This window comes from Phascolarctos cinereus, unplaced genomic scaffold, assembly GCF_003287225.1.
Source record: "Phascolarctos cinereus isolate Bilbo 61053 unplaced genomic scaffold, phaCin_HiC Scaffold_4;HRSCAF=312, whole genome shotgun sequence".
Classification (NCBI taxonomy): domain Eukaryota; kingdom Metazoa; phylum Chordata; class Mammalia; order Diprotodontia; family Phascolarctidae; genus Phascolarctos; species Phascolarctos cinereus.
In genome coordinates this window covers 52,136,535-52,157,886 of record NW_027555847.1, presented here as the reverse complement: position 1 = coordinate 52,157,886, position 21,352 = coordinate 52,136,535, and the positions used below count along the sequence as shown (strand labels likewise).

Sequence of the window (21,352 nt, the reverse complement as noted above, 5' to 3'; positions counted from 1 at the left end):
AGGAGAACCTGAGTTCAAATCCGGCCTCAGACACATGACACTTAACTAGCTGTGTGACCCTGGGCAAGTCACTTAACCCTAGCCCAGCCAAGAAAAAAAGAAACTAAAGGACAGAGTTAGTCACCCAGCAACAGAAGGACACTTTAGTAAGAAGCAGGTCCTCCTCACTCCAAGGCTGGAGCTCTATCCACTGAGCCACCTAGCTGCCCCCAATTACTTTCTTCTAACACAACAGGATATACCCCAAACTCTGCCATATTTCATCATTGTATATCCCTGGGTCATAAAAGGATCTGATTAGTGCAAATCTATCTCCACTCATGGGAAAACTCTCAGTCTCTCAATGGGCCCATCTCACTTTTGCATAGGAAGGACAGCATTATTATAAACAGGTTAGAGTATGTAACATCCAGAGGAAGTAAATTTTTAACTTTTTGATTATCAAGGTAAGTATTTTATTATAAAAATTATTACATCTCTTGTGAAAGTTCAAATGTTACAGCAAGGTGTAAACACTCCACTTGAGAAAGAAGTGATACTTCTTCCCTTCCAAGAGTTCTCCCCCCCACCCCCCCCCCTCCCCCAGGAGGTCTGGTCTCTACAGCACCCTGCCCACACAGAGTGGCTGGGGCTTCTGCAAGTGCCAGGCAGGTTGAAGGCAGCCTGCCAACTACGCTCTCTCCTCTGCTCACTGTGAAGAGGAGAATGTAAACCCCAGCCCAAACGGAGAGGCATTTACACACATTTTATATAATATACAAAGAAACCAGCATCCCAGGCGACATGATTCTCATTCCCAATGCTCTCCCAGGTTGATGGGCTCTTGTAGGGGAATGAAGTACTTTGTTGTTTCAATTTTTAAAAAATCTCCCCCCCTTTTGAGCAAACACCTGATTTCAATTTTGGAAATAGTGAAATTCTGTAACAGTCACACACAAAAAGAGAAGACTGTGCATATGATAGTTGTGGAGAAGGGGAAGAGAAAAAGAAAGTGGAAGAGAGGTGGGGAGGAAATATGGAGGGAGACTCACAGTATTATCCTGTCCAAAAGAAAAGAAGGTCCACTGCAGCACCAGGGATTATACCTGTTGTATATTAGCTAAACCTACTATGGTTATAACTGAATATAAAATTAGATAAATAAAAACACGCCAGATATTACCGTAAACAAGTGAAAGAAATAAGCTAGCAACTGTATGGAATTTAACGATTGTGCTCCCCACGTAGGCCTGCTCCAGAGCTCCCCCAGGTGTGTATGGCAGGCACAAAGCCTGAATGAGGGCATCCAGGTTGCTTATGTGCTGACCCCAAACAGCACTGGGTGTGTCTGGGTCTGTATGCAGCCTCACAGGGGCACCCTGCCCCCACCATTAAAAACTCCCCCAAAGAAATTCGTGACATCCACACACAATCCAAGGCCTGGCAGTGACAGCCCTGCCATCACAAATGCACAGTACCCATTCAGGGACATGTTCTACTGAGCTACCTCCCTGTTAGACTGAATGTGACAGCTAACTTCAGATCGTCTCAGATATGGGGGGCACAGGAAAAATCAAAATTCAGATGATCCCCAAACCATATTGAATTCCAGCCTCCTTCCTGACAAAACTTATTAAAACCTGTTATGTAATGGCACAACTGGCCTATCAGATCTGAATTCTCTTTCTACCCATTGGAGATGTTAATGAATGATGATAAATGGCTAAAAGGGGGATCAAGGGGAGAGAGGTGGACAGCAGCAGAGAATGGATAATCAACCCCTGAATAATCCAGAGCCGGCTGTAGCCTCATCTGTAGAGGAGACATCCCTTAATCACAACACATGCTCCAAGCCCACCCCTCCCTCCCCAACTACCCATTTCTTGGTGACTCTAGGATAAAAGAAAGGAAGCATGTTTTCTGTTGACAAACCTTGGCTAGATTTGTTGGTGACTGGAATGGCCATTTAAGGAGGAATGCCCACCTTCCGTGAGTGTTTGAGAACCTGACCCTATTCAGATGGCTGTGAATTTTGCTCCCCCTTTTTTCCCATAATTGTTTTCAAATAAAAAAAGATGTCCTCACTGCCAAAGTGACTACAGGTTATGGGCACAATGGGAGATGGAGGCTCGACACAAGTCATTGCACTTAGAACCGTTATTGACCGAAACACCATTGGCTTTTCAACAATGTACCCTAAACAGCAGGGAGAAACTTCTTTACAGTCTCCACTTTAGACAAGATTTACATCTTCCTCCAAGGCTAGAGGCCAACAATGCTCACAAGTCTTGCTCTCATCATCCAGACCCAATCCTCTGGCACCCTACATTCCCCTCCACAGCAACACGCCTGGCCCAGGATCCAGAGGCCACTGGAAGCAGCTATGGGCTCATCGAGTTCAGTCTGCCCAAATCCAGAATCCCTAGGAAAGTCCTGTCTGAGTTTTTACTCCGGACCCTTGTAGCTGCTGGAGTCTGTATGGATGCACTCCCCCACTACCACGGTGTGGGTAATGCTGTGAATTAGAAACTGTGGATACCCTGGAGGCCTGGAACGCAGCTGACTGTCCAGAGTTGGGCAGGTTGATAGTCCGTAAGTCTGATGGCAACGACCTAGAATTTTGGGGGAAAGATGTGGAACTCCAAGTTCCTGTGCTGGGCTGAGAAACAGAGTCTGAGGGGAGAGAGTCTGAGGGGCCTTGCAGGGGAGGACTAGCAGCAGCAGAGGGGCAGCTCCTCTTCTGGACACTGCTGTTTCCAGTATGTGGCTGGCTATTGTAATACCCTGGCGTCACGGCAAACAGTCCCAGTGAGTCTGTGGGTGCAGAGTGGGCAGGGCTGGAATAGGATGTAGAAGAAAGAGAGGATTCCGAAGAACTGTGGGAAGGGGTATTTCCAGACCTCAGTGCCGCAGTGCGATAACTGTATCCTGGAGATTGAGTGGGGTGTCCTTTGTAGGGGGAAGAACTCTGTTGAAGGAGACTCTGTGACTCTGTCCGTGGACTATCACACTGTAGGAGCTGGAAGGAGAAAAGTAGAAAGGAACAGTGTAAGGATTCGTGAACAGATATTTTACTCACATACACAGACACACACGTACATGTAAATTATATATATGTGTAAATTCCTTTTAGTTCTGTTGTACACAGCTTTGTATAGAGCTACAAATTTACCAGCCCATGCTATCTAACTTCAAATGCTATCAGTACATTTCTGCTTCACTTACATAAATTTATTACCCTAAGTATGTATTTCTAAAGCAGCTATAGAGTACTTAAAAGTTATTTTCCATGTGATTTCATGCAACTACATCAAATCATCTCAGCAGCTGCATTTGGTAACCACTTGGTTCCCTAAGATACTGGCCTAGGCCTACAGCACAGTCCCCAGTGGCCAGTTCCTCCTTACCTGGTAGCTATATCTGGAAGGGCTATACACAGTTGACCCTTTGGAGAGAGCAGAGCTTGTTATCTCTGGGCCTTCTCCCTCTGCAGGATCTGGAAGGTAGAGCAGATAACTTTAACTTGGTTTTTTGGAAGGATAATATAAGAACCTCTCTTCTATGGACCTGGAAATGAACTAGCCTCCCTTTAGGGAGGTTCAATACCAGAAAACAGGCTCCTAGGGGATGAACTCTGGGCCATAGCAATGTCTCCTAAGCCACACATGAGGAGCTACGGAGGATGGTTAGGATTTCCCTTGATGAAGAGAAGATTCTCACTGGTAAAGTCATGGAGCCTAGAACTGTTTACTCCTATAACTGTGTTTTCAAAACATTCATTTGTTCCAATGCGAGTGATATGTTAGGGAACATTTTGAGAATGACTTGAATTCTAAGTTTGCTTCTTGATTTCTTCTTTAAGAATGCAGAAAATGGTACCACTTTACAATGTCACAAGCTGCAACCCTTCCAATTACCATCACAACAAGTAAATGTCACGTCTTTGTCAAAGTAAAGTGTCATATTTATTGTACGTCTTCTGGTGAAGTAGGAGCTGTGAGTGGAAAAGGGTTAGTCTTCACCAACTACCCCACTCTGTCATGGCCTCCAGCCCTAGAGACCTGGAGTTGTCAACTTTCAGGGGGGCTTTAAAGGGGGCGGGGGCAGGCCAAACATCACCTGGAAGCCAAGGGCACTGCCACTATTTATTGGCAGTATTTCTTTCTTTCTTTTTTTTAGAAAAATTCCATCAGAACTGAGTTCATTTTTCTTTATTTTTCAAAGTATTTGTTTTGTTGTCACGATCAAGAACACTGAGCTAGCTTTGAGCAACAAACTGATATATATAAATGTTTATTTCTTAATCATTTAACATATATAAAACTTTGCTACTGTTTTTATTAAATTCCTATTTTTTTTTTCAGTGTGTCACTAAGCTTTTGAGTGTTGTGTCCCTAACTCCATTTTCCCATAAACCCTTTGGTTTTTAGTATGCAATTTTGCATAGTGTGGTACTTTTCAGGAATGCATGTTAGTTGGTAGGAGAACTGAATATATAATGTTTTATGGTTCCAGGCTCTCTTGTATAGATTACCTCATTTAAGCCTCAGGGGAACCCTGTGAGGAAGCACAGTACAAGGATAATTTTCTCCCCACTTTTATTCATTAGAGAAGTTCAGTGACTTGTATAAAGACACTCAGACAGGGAATGGAAGTGCTAGGACCTGAATTCCCAATGCAGTGTTCCTGCTGGCATCCCCTGCTGTCTCAACAGGTCATAAGCATTTGCTATCCATTAAAGCCTTTCTTTGTATATCCAGCGCTGAGGGATTGCTTGATAATGAAAGCACTTAATATATTTATTTGTTGACTGACTGAAATCAGCTCATTCTTCCTACTTGCTGCTGTCAGAATGAGTGGAATATGGGAGGAAGGCAATAAGTGGTTAACTCAGAGCTTGTACAATAAATGTTTGTTCTGACTCTCCCCTTTATTGTTTATGGAGAAGAATTTCTAGCTTTTTGGAGAGATCAAAGCAAACTCAAATAGTCAAAAATCAAAGTCAAGAGCAAACTAGAAGAATAGAAATGAAAAGATATGGTGTGCAACAGAGGCCAACTCAAACCTGATTAATTTAAACAAGCTGTAAATGCAAAAAAAGGTCAATCAGATAAAACAGAAACTGAACTATAATCTTCATTTCTTGAAGAAAAAAAAGCAATCAATGATTATAACTAGAACATCAAAAGAGCCCAGAAACCTCCTTAGCCAATACACAATTCATCAGACCAGAGGACCCAAAAGCAACACTGGGTAAGAACACAAATTTGTTTGCAAATCACACAGAGAAAAATAAGCTGAGAGAAAGCTTGGGCAGACATCCAACTGACAGAGTTGTACTGACAGAGTTAAAGGAGGAAGCTGGACAGTGGACAACAGATGGACAAGAAACACAAAAATTCTTTAACAACAGAGCTTCCCCCTTGGCAGCCCCTCCCCGCCCCTTACTGAAAACTAAATTGTCGTGTTTGGGTTTAACACTCAGCCCTAGCATGGGCTGTACAAGGACACGTCATCATTTTCTGATGGGATGGATTCAAGGTGCAGGAGATGTGCATTTTGGAACATGGCAGGTATGTGTTATAAGAATTGTGTTTGACTTTTTTTTTCTCCATTGAGGGGATGGTATTTGATTGAAAGAGGGAAGCTGCCAACAGTGTTGGCCTGCTCACCACCCCAAAAAGAGGGGGAGGTGAGCCACTGACACAATTTTTTAAATGCATGGCAGAAGGAAACAGATAAGCAGGACCACTTTGAAAGAAATTTATTATACACTTTAAAATTTTATTTATATATTTATATATTTTTTAAAAAGCAAGCTGTATGAAATAGAAATGTGATTTTTTCTGTTCTATTGAATATACAAAAATATTCTTTTGGGGGGGTGTTTATGACATGGAAGAAAATGAACATGGGAAGACTAGGTGTACTAGACTAACATATACAGGGAAGATATCTGGTCTGGAGGAACTAATTTTAAGAGCGTCTATTCTCATGATACATAAAGTTGAAAGAATAGTAAAAGATGGGAGAAAAAAAAATTACCAAAAAAACCAGGTGATTAAGAGGTGATCAATAACCACTACCAACCCATATGCCAACTTTCCCATCTCTACAAAACTTATACTACAGACAATAAGGCCCCAGAGATGCTATTTGTTAATGATGATGACAGCATTTATATAGCACTTTAAGATTTAAAAAATATTTCACAGTTGAGGAAACTGAGGCAGATAGAAGTTAAGTGACTTGCTCAGGGGCACACAGCTATAATAAGTGTCTAAAATCAGATTTGATCTCAAGACTTCTTGACTGTAGGCCCAACCCTTCACTCCATGGCACTAACACTTAGCTGTTGATCTTTTCTAGTTGCATTAAGCCCCAGAATACTGCAAGCGTTCCTAGATAAGATCTATACTCATTAAAAAGAGGTTGGTCTAACTAGGGGTGTGCTCCAAAATGTGAAATATGTGCACTACACATTTTTAGGTATAACTGGCTTTAACATTTTTCTCCGTCTCTTTCTTAAATCTAGATCATTAACGAAACAATAAACCAAGCACTAATTTATAGCGTTTGGAGATTTCTGGGGTAAAATTATGGTGAAAATGTAAAAGTTGGGTATTATGAGCCAATTTGAGCTGGCTCTAGCTTAGACTTGGGCTTAATCATCTGCAAAGTTTTAAAAAACCAAGTGGATGAAAATGCCCATTTTTCCAGACTTTGATATGCAGTTAGATGGACAACTTATAGGGCTAGTCCATCAGTATATATACTTTGGACAAACACCACAAATGGATAATAAGGTAGGAGGAAGAGAGAGGGCTATATTATTTTATGGAGCTTGTACACTGTTTTTAATAACCTCAGGCTCCTCTTTAAAATAAAGATCCATCTTTTTAATGGTATTCTTCTTATGATGCTATGTGGCTCTAAGTCACGTAATGTCATGAAAGTTTCTGAAGAATTCAAACTGAAGGTCACATCTCCCAAGGGGGAATGACATAAGGGTAGGTATTGGCAGATAATTACACATTACAAGCAAAGAACCACACAGCAATAGTGTTATAATGGATACCATCAGAGAAACCTGTGATGGAAGGAAGGGTGAGTCAAATAACCACAATGAAGGATAATCATGGGAAAGCCCACTGTCCACCACTGTCCCTTGGTTTTCTCAAAATATCAACTGAACTAGAGGAAGGTCCAGCATGCTGCACGAGCCCCCATGGAGGATTTATAAAGGAACAGAAGAGTCACATTTATGGGCTGTGATCTGTATCAATAAAGAGAATAACCACTAGAAGGTCAGCCACTCTTATCAAAGTGAACTTATAGGAAGACATTACTTGGGCTAGACAGATCAGAAAACCCAGTGATGCTCAAGAACTTAAGAGTGTTGGCAGCAGAAAACAGGTTAATATAAAATTGGAAATTCAAGTGGACAGCGGATGTCTACTGCTTCAAAACTCTAGCCCTTCTTGTCTCCTTTATCTCCTAAGGCCACAGAAAAGGGCAGGCTTGATCTGCTCACCTGATTCTTTCTCAGCAGTGTTCTCCCAGGCTGGGGAGGTCTCTTCTTTTTGTGATACCTTCACACTGCTGCTACTTCGGAGGACCTTTTTCAGAATGCCCCGTCCCTCTCGGAGACGCTCCACAGATGTGGGAACCATCCTGGGGAAGTAACAAGATACCATTTAAATGACAACTGAAGAGTTGTCTGTGAACTAAACCCCCATAAATATTCTTTAATCTACATTTAAAAGTCATGTTCCTTGGGACCAATTCCACTAACAAGTCTAGATGTGAAATGGACACTATGCACAAAGAACTGGTGTGTGACCACTTTATCCCATTCTGTAAGGCAGCTTTATCCCCTGTTCTACCATGTGGAACCTGGTTACACAGCTACTTTCTCATCATTATTTCAAGGCAAGGTTCTCCAAAAGTCCTTCTCTGAAGGCCCGAACCCTTAGTGACCATTCCCCCTCTCCGGTTTGTACCACTCACAGAAAAGAATTTTAAAGCTGGAAATGATCTTCTACAACGTTTGGTCCAGGCTGTTCCATTTCTTAGACAAAAACCTCAGACCCAGAGAGGGAGAGAGACTAGCCCTAGTCTATACAATGAGTTAGCAGCTCAGCTAGGCTCAAGGCCTGCTCTCATCGCCATGATGTAAACTCTTATCCTTTAGTAACTGTTCCCTCCTTGGGATTTCTAGAGCACAGATGGTCTAGATTTGTTTACTTGGCACCTGACAACATAAGGTGGCAAGGTGGCTGATGCCTTTTCTCTATGTGTCCTGGGGCTGGGAATTCATCTTATCCCTCTATACAACCACTTCCTAGCACAGTGTCAAACACAAAAGAGATACTCAATAAATGTAATGACCAAGGAAATCATCAGGGTGGAACCAGGCTAAGCTCATGACTTACCTTAAAAGCAAATGAGCAGAGGAGGTCATGGTGGTGGCCACCACATTCAAAGTTAAATGCTGAAGGGCAGTTTCTTGGATTCAGTGGCCTTTCTTAGGTTAGCAGTGAGGGTGAAAGCTGTGGTTTGATACCATTAGATTGACTGACTGAGAGGAGGAAGGAGGTTGCTCTTTAAGAGAAGCACTCCAGTACTTTTCAGGCAAAATTTAGAATGACTTTAGAAGAATTCTTCTTACAAAGAATCAAAATTAATTCATTCCAATACTTACCACCTACTGCTGATATTCTCTTGAGGTCTGCAGTGAGATGAAGAAGTAGTACCCCTGGGGTCTGTAGGGCTTATATCATCCACTGAGGGAACAGAGGAATGGGATGGGGAGAAACCCCTGTGAGGAGAAGATGGGGCTCGGGCTAAAGATCCCTGGACACCATAGGTTTCAGTGTCAGACACTGAGCTATTGCTGCCTTGCCGGGTGGGAGTCCCTGTACACCGTACAGAGTCACCTCCCAAATTTAAAGAGTTCTCCTTGGCTTCCTGTTTCCGTTTACGGTATTCTAGCAAAGACACCTGGGAAGGAGACAAAAAACAAAAACAAGGCTTTAAGTAAGAGAACTCTATTATATCATCAGAAAAGGATGACAAACAGACAATTAAGAAATGTTTAGGGGCAGTTAGGTGGCTCAGTGGATAGAGCACTGGCCCTGAAGTCAGAAGGACCTGAGTTCAAATCCGGCCTCCAACCAAACACTTGACACTTACTGTCTGTGTGACCCTGGGCAAGTCACTTAACCCCAACTGCCAAAAAAGTTTACAGTGAGATGTTTGAGACAGCCAGGAGGCATAATGGAAAGCGCACCAGCCTGGAGGGAGAACAGAGTTCAAATCTGGCCTTATTACCTGTGTGACCCTAGGCAAATCACTTAACTCTGTTTACCTCAGTTTCCTTAACTGTAAAATGAGCTGAAAAAGGAAATGGCAAATCACTCCAGTATATTTGCCAAGAAAACCTCAAACGGGGTCATGAAGAGTCAGATACGACTGAAATAACAACAAAGCTCCAAGGTTCACACCAAAGGTATTTAAATCGTGAATGAAGTAGGCAAAAGTTCTGGCAACTTTCTGGGTATGAAAGCTAAAGCTGAGCCTTAGAGACACCTAGTAAGAATGATACAGGAGGAATTTAGAGATTAACTCTTTGAAGAATAATGCAAAATTAGAAGCAGAACTATTCTGGTATTTAGGACCTCAGTACATGAGCTTGATGATGTTCTTGCTGTTATGTTTTCAAAGCCATAATATTTCCAGGTGTGTTATTAGGTCAATCATAGATTTAGAAATGCAAGGAACCTTAGAGATCATGTAGTACATTACCCCTTCATCCTACAGATAAGGAAACTGAAGGCTAGGGATTACTCTCCCTGTTTTTTACATGGGAGAAACTTAAGCACGGGGAGAAGTAGTTTCCTGTTTATTCTTTAGCAAGTCGGGACAACAGATTTTGGTCTTTTATTTTTTAAAAGTATATACTTTTGCTTTGGGCTCTCTAGAAGAAACTTTGCTGCCATGTATATCTGTATATAAAAAAAAAAAGGAAAACTATCTGTTGCTTGTATTTCAGTCATAGTTCTTCACTGGTGGAAGAAACATGAAAATACTTACCTTCTTCCTTTGTGGTGGGTTCTGGGGGGCAGGCTTGACTCCATCACTGGCCTTCTCACCACAAGGTGACATTGATCCACGTGATATATCTTTAATTAGACTGTGTTCATGTCGGCTGGAATACCCTTCTGCAGGAGAGCTACAATACCTCCCACCAGAATTTAAAGGTTTCCTATCTCCCACCAGGGGAGAACCTCGCAACAGTCCATCTGCTCGAGGCATAGCGTTCAAAGGTGAGAAGGCATACATTAAATTAAATTCTGTCCGAAAGGCCTGGTCTGAATTTCTTAGAAGGGTCTGTTGTCCATCTCCATTATTGCCTTGGTGGCTGCTCTCAGATGTGGGAGGGATGGAGGGCTGAGAGGCCAGGTCAGATTGACCTGGGTTGAGCAAGACTTGTCTCTCCAGGCAGTTGTTAGTGTTAGGCTCAAGGTATCCTACCTTTGCCAAATCCAGGTCTGTCCGGAGACCAAGCTGGAAAAACAGAAACCAACGAAGACATGGGGTAGGGGAGAAAGTGAGAAGGGCAGAAAGGAAGGGAGTAAAGGGTACAGGTGAGAAAGTAAGGCAGAAAAGATGGGGTGATGGTAGTGGAGGAAAGAAAACCATTAATGTCTGCAAAAAGCTCCACATAATGACAGTTACACAGGCCAGATGTCTAATAAACCCCCAGCCTTTCCCTACACTGCTTTATGTCTTTCCAGAGGAAAGCACTCAGGAACTAAGAGTTAAAGAATTGGTCAAATGACTATCTCATCTGCTCAGCTTTTCAAGTTCGCTGAGTCACCTTGCAATACAATAAGGGACTTGCAGTAAAATAAGGGAATTACCTGAGCCCCATGCACGTTATAGAAGTGAGACTGGTGTCTTAAGATAACTGGCTCCTGATGTATTCATTTCTAAATTAATACTGATGGAGGCTAGGAGGGGGAAGGGCGAAGGAAAGAAGGGTGGGGGGAGAAGGAAAGGGGAGTATTTAAGTTACTAGTTCAATAAAGATGAATGGTATTAAAGACATCAACCAACCAGTACTTCCTCCAGTCATTTATCCATTCATTTTCACTGTTAACCAGGTCTGTTTTACATCCAACTTTATGATCATTCAATTCTTAGCTTACCAACTAGGTAAATACATCAGCACACCAGAAGATCAACAGCACAGCCCCACTACAGCACAACATTCCAGAACCATCCATGCACCTAAACTGTATCTCATCAGCTACGTCATTACTTTACAAACTACGTACTGCCTACAAATTGCCATCAAAACATATACACACTCACAGTCAATTTCCGACAATGGATCAGTTATGTAATCTCTACTGAAGGAAGACATCATTCTTAACTATTGAAATTCCTTCTACACAGAATGGTACACCAAGACACTGCATCACTACAGCACCTAAGGGGTCTTGAGCACCAAAAAAAGACAGATCTCTCCCTCTTACATTAAGTGCCAAAACATATCTTAACTTCCTCTCCATTAGAACACCACCACCTTCACTTTTCAGAGACTATGACATGATCTACACCTATCCCATGGTTTCAATTTTGGGATTTGAACATATATTTTGGAAGATTTTACACTTTTTCATTTATGAAGTTCTAGCACTAAAACCTTCACATGCTCTGGCTAAGACATGGTTGGTCTTGCTGCTATCTACAATGCTACTTGTTCGTCAAGTCAATGAAACCACTTGGCAAAAGGGCAGCTAGCAAAGGCATTCATGCCTCATCTCAATGAAGACCTTGAGATTTATTTAGTAGTTCTCTGCAGTGTTTGGCACTAGCCACATCAGGTAAAGGCAGTCAGTCAGGGAAGTAGCTCAATCTAAAAGTCAGACGGCAGAATAATCATCTTGTCCTCAGAAAAATACTCAATACCCCAAACACAAGTGAATAAAAGACTTATGTTTCTCCTGTGCTGCAGGAGGGACAAGCTATTTTTCACCAAACTAAGACCAGTCTCTTCTTCTCATGAGCTTGGAAAAATAAACACAAAAATAACTTTCAACTTTTGGTTCAGTTAGTTTCTCCTTTCCTAAAACTACCTGGGAGCTCCCTTTCTTAATTATTCCCTCTTCTCCGAGGCTCTCAGACATTTTTCCATATGCCTTCAAACTTATCTTCAGTACTTAACAATTCTTTTTCACAGGGCGATTCCTTTGCTGTTCCACATGCAAACCACACAATCACTTGGCTTTCCTTGATCTACATTTTGATAATCCGGAGCAGTCATCACACATTCTAAGATTCATTCAACTTACTGGGAAAGATCAGCCACCCTCCAGCCCATAACCCCATTCACACTCTTCCCTTGGTCCCTCCCCACACACTCAGGTCCACACTCATGCACACTCACTCTCAGCCTCCGAGTGTGATTGAGATGGTGTGATAACTACCTCGGGTGACAGGGACTCGGGCCTATGCGCAGGGGAACTCTCAGGGGAGGATATGTTCTAGAGGAGGGAAAAGCATCTTGTTATTCATCTACTCAAAGTCAAGAAGCAAAACAAAACAAAAAAAAAAGTAAAAGCAAGCATAGATGTTAGCCATGACTTTTCTTATCAGAATGCATAGGGAAATACTCAACCGTAGAACTCATCCCAATGGTTAATGACTTGGTACATTAAATGCTTCCTGGTGCCTCAGAAAGCATTTAAATCAAATCAACTGTTATTTTTTTTTCCATGCTAAACTAAATATCCCAGGGGGATACTAGTTAAGATTGGTACGGTTCTACAGTATGATATTTCTTTATATTCTAGATCAGAGGTTGGCAACCTAGGATTTGTGAGTCATGAGGTGGAACCTGACTTAATTATTCGTGGCATTCTACCTTCCCCATTACCTAAACTGTTTCCTTAATTTTTTTCATTTCCTCCTATCTTTCAGCTGACTATGAAGTGAGGGGAATGAAGGGTAGGAAGAATGCTGAGTAGGTCCTAGAAGCATTCTAGACTAGGGAAATTCCTGTTCTGAATAGGTATTCAAGGGATATGCATTAGGAATAAGGAACTTCTAGCCTAAAGGTAATATTTGGCCCTTAGCTTAATTCCTTATAATCCACCACAACCTTTTTTTCTTCCAAACAAGTATCTATCAGGTTCCCATATCACCTCTCCCAGATGTTGAAATTCACAAAATATATTATGGATCTGAAAGAATTCCAATATAAGATGCAGGGCCTGATATCTTACATGGAGACGTTCTTAGTGCTTTACTCTGAAATGACATTCTCAGAGATGAACATCTTCGACTACTAGGAATAAATCCTTTCTTTTGAATGGTCAGATGGGGAGGGGAAAATGAGATGGTTGCATTAATAAGACCTAAGCTAACAGAACAGGTGAAGGGAAGAGCTGGTATAATGCTGGAGAGATTTTGCCTGAATGGAAAGTTGAAAAGCAGATGGAGCTATGGGCTTGGTAGATGGTGGCCAGCAGTAGAGGGAGAAATTAAGACCATTTCAGCACAGGAGTCTTGATGGCAGGAAATGGAGGGTCTGTGGACCTGAACTGGGGAATTTTTGTCAAGCTACTGAATGGAAGGGAATATGTAGGCCGAAGCACTGGAGCAAAATCTGGGGAAGGGAGGAAGGAAGGAAGGTTGTAGGGATCAGGATTAGGGATAGGTCTTTCACTTTCACTTTGTTTTCCTAATGTCCCTTTCTCTTGACTCCAAATATCTTTTTGTCTTGGTCCTGAATAACTTCATTTCCCAGCCTCTCCCTCCCAACTCCAAATTATTACATTTTTCTATTAAGTTTATTTGTTGTATTCAATGAAGAAAATATTCACATTCCCTATTCTTTTAAATTTATAAAGTGGGAAAGTTGAACCCGTTTGACTTTCTTCTTTCAAAAACAAAACTCCTCACAATTAAGCTGCGGTCTGTTTTCTCCCTGTGAATCTAATGCTTCAAAGACAAAGGACTCCCCCTACCCCTGGACTAGAATATAGAAAACATGGCAATTAGTGCAGTGACATGGAAGAGGCCAGGAAGGTGAAGTTTTGCTTTACTGATAAGAAAAGCTTTAATTTTCCTTAATTAAATCAGATTTTAGAACAGTTGTTAGTGCTCTCTCCTTCCTAAAATTATTTTGTATTTGCTTATCTATATATATATGTATTCTCTTAGTAAAATGTAAGCTCTTCACAGGCAGGGACAATTTTTTTTTCTCTTTATGTCCAGTGCCTAGCACAATATTTAAATGTCTGTTGATTCCAATGCTTTGTGTTTTTTGGATTATACCAATCTATGCAGATAGTTTACTAAATATTGTTTTGAGGTTACTAAGAACAACATTAGTTTTAGGGGGTTGGTAATAACAATCTCCTACTACATACAACAGGAGGTATATTAAGCATTAAATTTAACTGATATGGAAGGGAAATTACTCTTCAGTTTCCAAATTCCTTCTTGACAGAGTAAAAATAAGATACCACCATGAAAGATTAAATGGACAGGCACAACCTAGACTTATCAGTGGACTGTTGCAGCTGGGAGGCTTTGGGAACAAAGAGCTGAATGGCTAGGCTGATTCTGATAAAAGGATTTAATATTAATAAAATCAATAGAGATTTGGTTCCTATTACTACAACTCTTCCCTGGGAGAACTTTGCTCTGTGAAGTCTTTCTACTGTGAAACATTTAATTTGTTAACTGAAGAGTTAGCTTCACCTATATACAAGTGAGGCCAAAATTCAAATAGAAAGAAGTGGCTGAATAACCAACTCCAGAGGAATCTAGTGTAGCTTACATGGCAAAATCTCTGGAAAAATTAATTGCAACCAGAAAGACATATTCAAAAGAGTATTCTTCAAAGTGGTATTCAATGTGCTCCATTCAAACCAGCCCTGGGAATGCCATTTCCAAGGTTGCAATTTTGTGTGTAATCCACTGTATTTCTGACCTAGTATGATATGATCCATTGTGTTGCAGGCCAAGCACTCACCTAAACTCTGAAGGGAGGGCAGAGATGCCTCTGTGATCAGCTAGAATACTCACTTCTAACCGAGAACACCTAGAGGAGTAAAAGCTACATACAGGCAGAGCCTTAGGGGCAGAGCTGAGCATGCTCAGTTAGAACAGACTTTGCTGAAAAGCAGGAAGAGATGGTGTCTTTTTAGTTTAATTATGTATGACACCTATTAAAGCAACATGCATAGATGGATGTTGAATAAATTCTACCCAGCAAACCTCTTGTCACCCAAACTGGAATATCAAGTGGTTCAGGATGACTCCTAGAAAGAGCTGAAGTATAAACTGATACATTTCTATCACACACTGGACAAAAGATGACAAAAATGTATGATACTGCATGTTGATAGGTACTTGCCTAACCCTCATTTCTAAACAAGACAATGAAGTGAACTGATGTGAAAACACTCATGTGCCACAATGTTCCACGAAACTATAGAATGAGGCAGCAATACGAAATTATTAAAAAAAAATTACAAAAAAAAGGCTCTTCACTACTCAGTCTAAATGGAATCTTCAGACTGGTATCATGTGGCTGGTCTGTGGGGCTAGAGGCTTATTATTTTTAGGGGGCATACCACAGATAAAGCAGGAAGACTAGCATGCTTACTGCCAGCGGGATTGAAGGCTCATGAACTGGCATGCAAAAGAAAGGCAATGGGATGGGTGGTTATCACTGATCCTGTTCTGTGGAGAATGGTGGGAGTTCCCAAAATGTGAGGCTAAGAGGTGACCTTGAGAATTCTCACTTGAGGAGACAGTGTGAGGCACATGATTAGACACATTGGTGGAATGATTACAGCTGTTGTGGGTGTAGAATGTATAGAATTATCTTGTTTGGCCCCTCCCAACACCAAACCCCAATCACCTCAAACTGCAGGGGTGTATTGCAGCGACTAGTAGCAAGAGATGGAATTGGTGAGAACATTAGGCCGTATCCATTCCGACATTCCTCCTCTCCTGAAAGGGTCGAGCAGGGCATGGTAAGCTGTGGGCTCTGCGAGCTGGGGATGGGAGGGATGGGAGGCGGAGGTGTGATTGGAGACAGAGGTCTCAGTAACTTGGTAACATTCTGCTCCATCAGATATCGAGACTTCCATTTCTTTAATGGGCTCAGTAAGTCTGTGAAATACAAAGCTTGGATGAGAATTTGAAACTGTAGCTTAACAGAAGGATCTACAGTAAAGCCATTAATCTCCAACCCACAATACTTTAAAATTCCTTTCTCCTGGTAGTCTTGTTCCATTAGTAATTCTCTCTATCAAAAAAGAAGCCCACAAAGCCCCTACTTATGTCACCCACTATAATTTTCTAAACTGTCCCAATTTCTTAGGGAAACTCCCAACCTACTTTGTCCCTATTTCTGAAGTTCACTCAAGTAACAATCACTTTCAGCCCAGACCAACTTTCTTATCAAGAGCCCATGAAACCATTTAAATCTATCAGATAGAATAAACAGTCTTCACATTTCTTTTCCACGTCAACAACTATCACTAATTCCTATCCCCATTTAAGTTCATCCTGAATGCATTTTGTCTCTTGCCTTTATCATCTTTCTTAGTAGTTTTTTCGGTCTTTTCTAATTGCAGCAGAAAAGAATTCTATAAATAACAGTTTCCCAATTCACATTTAGCCCCTCAATTTTAGATTATTTCCTAGTTTTAAAAATTATCACTAATACTTGCAAAAAAAGTCTAGAAAGAAAAAAAAGGTAGACTAAACATTTCTTTGAGAATAATCCTAATTTTCTTTACTTCTTGGGCAACAAAAATTTGTATAAAATTATAAAATGACTTGTTCGGTCACAGATTAAATCATAGTTTATACCTTCACTCACAGTTAAGAGCGTTTACTCAAAAGGGCAGTATTCTTGTTACCTAGCAAGAGTTGTGTTTTAAGATTAGTAGCTGCCTGGCTGTTTCTTCCTGCAGACACTGGGTTCTTTTATGAAATGAAGGCTATGGGAGATGGGGTTCAGAGAAAGCCCCACCTTAGCTTTACCACCTTCCAGAATTCTGCTCAGTCTCCATCCAGGTATATAGCTTCCTGCTTCCTCTTAAATTTTCTTTTGACTCCACATTCCAGTATTCCAAAATCTTTTTATTATGCTACATGAAATACATGAAATATTATTTCTTACCTCTAACCTTTCTGGCCTGCAAGAAACTCCTGCAAAAACATCCCTAAAGTTCAAGGTATGAGGTTAGGAACTACAGTGGGAGCTGAGCAATAATTGTTGCCCAATAATCCTCAATTCCATTCTACTTGGGGTATGTAAGGTCCTTTCACTGTGCTTCTTTTTCAGCTCCAAGATGGATTTCTATATACCATAACCCTGCTGGCATCTGGGCATTTAAAAGGAAAAAAGCTATTAGAGAGAAGAAACTACTTAAATTATGACATAATTATACCTAAGGCTGTCAATGTCTCAGCATCCTTTTAGCTGATATAAACTAATTTCAATGCTTCTTCCTAAGTTACTGTTACTTAATTATTGAAACCTTGCCCCTGGCCTATTTCATTTAATTTGAATTCAGTAAACTGTAATTAATGTATAGTATCTTATATCTATAGTACAAACATGCCCATCACTCCCCCTTCCTCAAAAAAAAACCCAAACCATTTGATTCATCTATTATCATCCCTTATCTCTCCTTCCTTTTACAGCTAAATTCCTTGAGAAAGCAATAGCAGCTTACAAAGGCATCTCCACTTTCTTTCCTCTCTCTATCTCATTTCTTACCTGGCTGCTCTACTTTGGGACTTTTCTGATTGCTGCTCCCTCCCCCCTAAAGCTATTATTGGGAAAACATAACCAACTTGCAAAACTTGATTAGATCCCGTTAGCCTTGATATTTCTCCTCAACACCACCCTCAGTCCCTCAAGGTTGTGTCCTTAGGCCCTCTTTTCTTCTCCCTCGAAACTATTTTGCTTGGTGATCTCATTGGTTCCCATGGATTCAATCATCATATTCATGGTGAAGATTCTCAGATCAACTTATCTAGCCCTAACCTTTGCTGGCCTCCAATAACTGCATCTTCAACTGTCTACTGGACATTCTGAACTGGATGTCCTGTACATCTTGAAACTCAACATGTTTGAAAATAAACTCATAACCCTGTACCCCCTTACTTTCTTCTAACTTACCTAAGTCTCAAGGTTACCATCATTTTCCCAGTTACCAAGGCTTATAACCTGATTGTCATTCCTCAACTCTTCACTCTTTTCACTGTCCATATCCAACCTTTTGCCAAGACTTGTCAGTTTTACCTTCATCCACTAGATACCTATTTCTCTCCTATGATACTTCCACCACCCTAGTACACAGGCCTTTATCACCTGACACCTAGAATTTTGCAATGATTTACTGGTTGTTTTCCCTGCCACAAGTCTCTCCTCATTCCAGTCTATCTCCCATTCAGCTACCAAAGTAATCTTCCTTAAGAGCAAACCTGACATATCTTCCCCTCACATCCACCACTCTATGAACTTCAGAGGTCCCCTATCACTTCCAGGATCAAATATAAAAACCTGCTGGGCATTCAAAGCCCTTCATACCAACCTACTCTGCCCCTCCTCCCACCACACTCCCAATTTTCTTTTACCTCCTCAGGTACTCTGAAATCCAGTGACATTGTCTTCCCTGCTGTTCCTTGAACAGAACATTCCACTTCCCCACTCTGGACGTTTTTACTGGCTCTGCCTAGAATTTTCTCCTTCCTCATCTGTCTACTGGCTTCTTTCAAGTCCCAGCTAAAATCTCTCCTTCTTAAAAGAAGCCTTTCCTGATCATCCTTAAATCTAGGGCCTTCTTTTCATATATATGGACAGGCTTCCAATTTATTCTATATAATAACTTGTTTGTCAGTTATTTGCATGTTGTATTCCTCATTAGACTAGTGACTGACTTTTGCTTTTTTCTGTATTCCTTGTGCTTATTAGCACGGATGCCTGGCATAGACAAGGCACTTAATATTTATTGACTGAAGATGCTACTCAGACATACCTCACTTTCACTGGGAAACTTATTACCATTAAAAATCTTTACCTCATTTATCTAGAATTCTATCTGGAGGCAGGAAAAAAGTCTGGGTGATTTTCCAACCATCTCTAGTTTCTCTGATATTTAGGCACTGAGGATGACTCTAAACTGATTTGAAGCCTACCTCTCTTAAAACAATTTCATACTCATTACGGAAATATATTGGAAAGGGACTAATTAGTAACTAATTTCTCTTAACTCAGCCTCCCCTCCCCACTGAGATTCTATGACTCTTTCTTCAATATTACTATTTCATAAATTTCCTTGCTTTTTTCTTACATAAATGGGTATTCCTGGACCTGTTACTTTAAATTTATCTAACCTTTTCATAACCAATTCTGTTGTTATCTGTACACTGTCTAGTTCCTTGTCTGTTGTCCTGGGAAAATTGATCCCTGACTTGATATCTCTCTTTCTCTGAAAAGACAGATATAAAATAACTATTTAAGGCAGCAATGTTATTTCCCTTTCAATTTTTTTTTTGTTGAGCAGACTTAAGTTTTCATACTAACAAATATATAAATTGTTGAAAAGTTACTAATTTGCACTGGTAAAGCGTACTCCCTGGGAAGAAATTCTGCCCACAAATACAGAATGATAAACAATCACTCTACAATTTATAGTTGCCTGAACTTGTTCAAAGCCACATAGCTAATATTTGTCGAAGGTGGGATTTGAATCCAGGTCTTCTTGACTCCATGGCTGGTCCTCTATCCGTTATATCACAGATTCTTAACATTTAATATAGTACTTTAAAAATCAAGATCTATGAAAAACCTTTGTTTGACCCTTTAATTTCACATGTGTTAGGAAGTACCAGAAGAAATTAAATAAAAAAAAAATTCCAGTGCAGAATGGGTGACTGTTGTGTTACTTATGGTCTTAGAGCAGCCTGAGGAACTGAGATGTTAAGTGATTTGCCAAGAGTCTTACAACCATAATGTGTCAGAAGTGGGCCTTGAATACAGGTCTTCCTGGCTCCAAAGCAGGCTTCTCTATCCACTATGCCATGATACTTGGCTTCCAAAAAACAACAGACCCCAAATCCTATTAATTTTATAGTTATTTAGAAAAGCCAAGCGGATTATCTTGGCATTATAAAAGCGTAAATTCTTTAGATGGATGATGCAAAATGAAAACTGGCAGGGATAGTAACTGAATTATCAGAATTGTACAACAATTGCTATTATGCCTCACAGTTCTAAGGAATTAGTATTTTCTTGCTTTAATCAATGCCTTGTCTGGTATATATTTCTGTAATTATACTCAAGCATATACCTGCATTGTCTTTGCAGATGTTAGAAGAGTTACTGTTCTCATTGCTTTGGTATAGATGCTGAATTCTACTCTCTTGGGGTACAGATGAGGTTTGAGTCATCCCTTCTTCTAGGGCTTGCTTCATCCAGCGCTGAAATAAAAACGGCCGATAAATGATCAGTGATAATGCTTTCTTAAATTATGTTTACCTATGTAAAGTATGTTAACCAGGATACCATGATAATTAGTGAGGAATGATAATCCACAAACTCACTCAGTTTCGTAAACTAACACATATTCATGTCCTGTGCTTCAGCATAAACACACTGCCCAATCAACTCCTTGGGAAAAAAAAAACCAGGAAATTAGCTTTTAGAATGGGGTGTGGAATAGTAAAATCAATGAACAACTGAAGCTCTTCTCAATTTTTGTAGACTAGTAAGGCATTTTGAAATTTCCTTGAGAGCCCCTTCTCATACTGAATGCAACCAACTAAAAAAACCCAAGCATCTCTAGGTGTTGCTTGCTCCATGCTGAGAATACCTCCTGAAGAGGGAAGGAATTTGAAGATAAGTAATTTTCCAATACAGGTACCACGTAATGCTCCCACTGATTCAACTCTCAAATGTAATCTCCTGTGGTATCTTTCTGACAAGTGCCACAATTAAATTATACATGATTAATGCTAATCACTAGAGGAAATCACCTGTGGTAGAAACCAAAAAGAGGATAAAGTAGAACAAAAAGGCTCTCTAGCCATCTACAAATTTCTGCAGTGATTATCAGTGCCTAAATTAATAGTGAAGATATGGAACATTTGGGTTGGAATGTATAAGATTAGGATAGTTAAATTATGTATCCTGCGGAAGAGAGAAAATTTCTTACCTCTAATTTGTGTTCTCTTAAGATACACAGTTGTAGGATCTCACCACTCTGTGGCTCTCCTGCCCTAACACAAGACAGATTGATTTTGATAAACATCAATTTCTGAGTTA

At 40.5% G+C, this 21,352-nt stretch overlaps 1 protein-coding gene across 8 annotated transcripts in view; it reads right to left on the bottom strand.

Annotated features, from left to right (window-relative positions):
* Positions 1 to 863: 863 nt before the first annotated feature.
* SETD5 (SET domain containing 5) overlaps positions 864 to 21,352 on the bottom strand; it is a 48,233-nt gene continuing 27,744 nt past the window's right edge. For 5 of the 8 annotated variants that reach the window (XM_020973766.2, XM_020973767.2, XM_078152175.1 and 2 more), the window contains 8 exons: positions 20,379 to 20,508; positions 15,926 to 16,179; positions 12,477 to 12,533; positions 10,075 to 10,548; positions 8,684 to 8,982; positions 7,514 to 7,653; positions 3,387 to 3,475; positions 864 to 2,998 (listed from right to left, as the gene is read on the bottom strand). In XM_020973766.2, coding sequence (XP_020829425.1) covers positions 2,402 to 2,998; positions 3,387 to 3,475; positions 7,514 to 7,653; positions 8,684 to 8,982; positions 10,075 to 10,548; positions 12,477 to 12,533; positions 15,926 to 16,179; positions 20,379 to 20,508 — 2,040 coding nt within the window. In that variant the 3' untranslated portion in view covers positions 864 to 2,401. The remainder of the gene's footprint in view (positions 2,999 to 3,386; positions 3,476 to 7,513; positions 7,654 to 8,683; positions 8,983 to 10,074; positions 10,549 to 12,476; positions 12,534 to 15,925; positions 16,180 to 20,378; positions 20,509 to 21,352) is intronic. The other 3 variants (XM_020973770.2, XM_078152176.1, XM_020973769.2) reach the window with 1 other exon arrangement.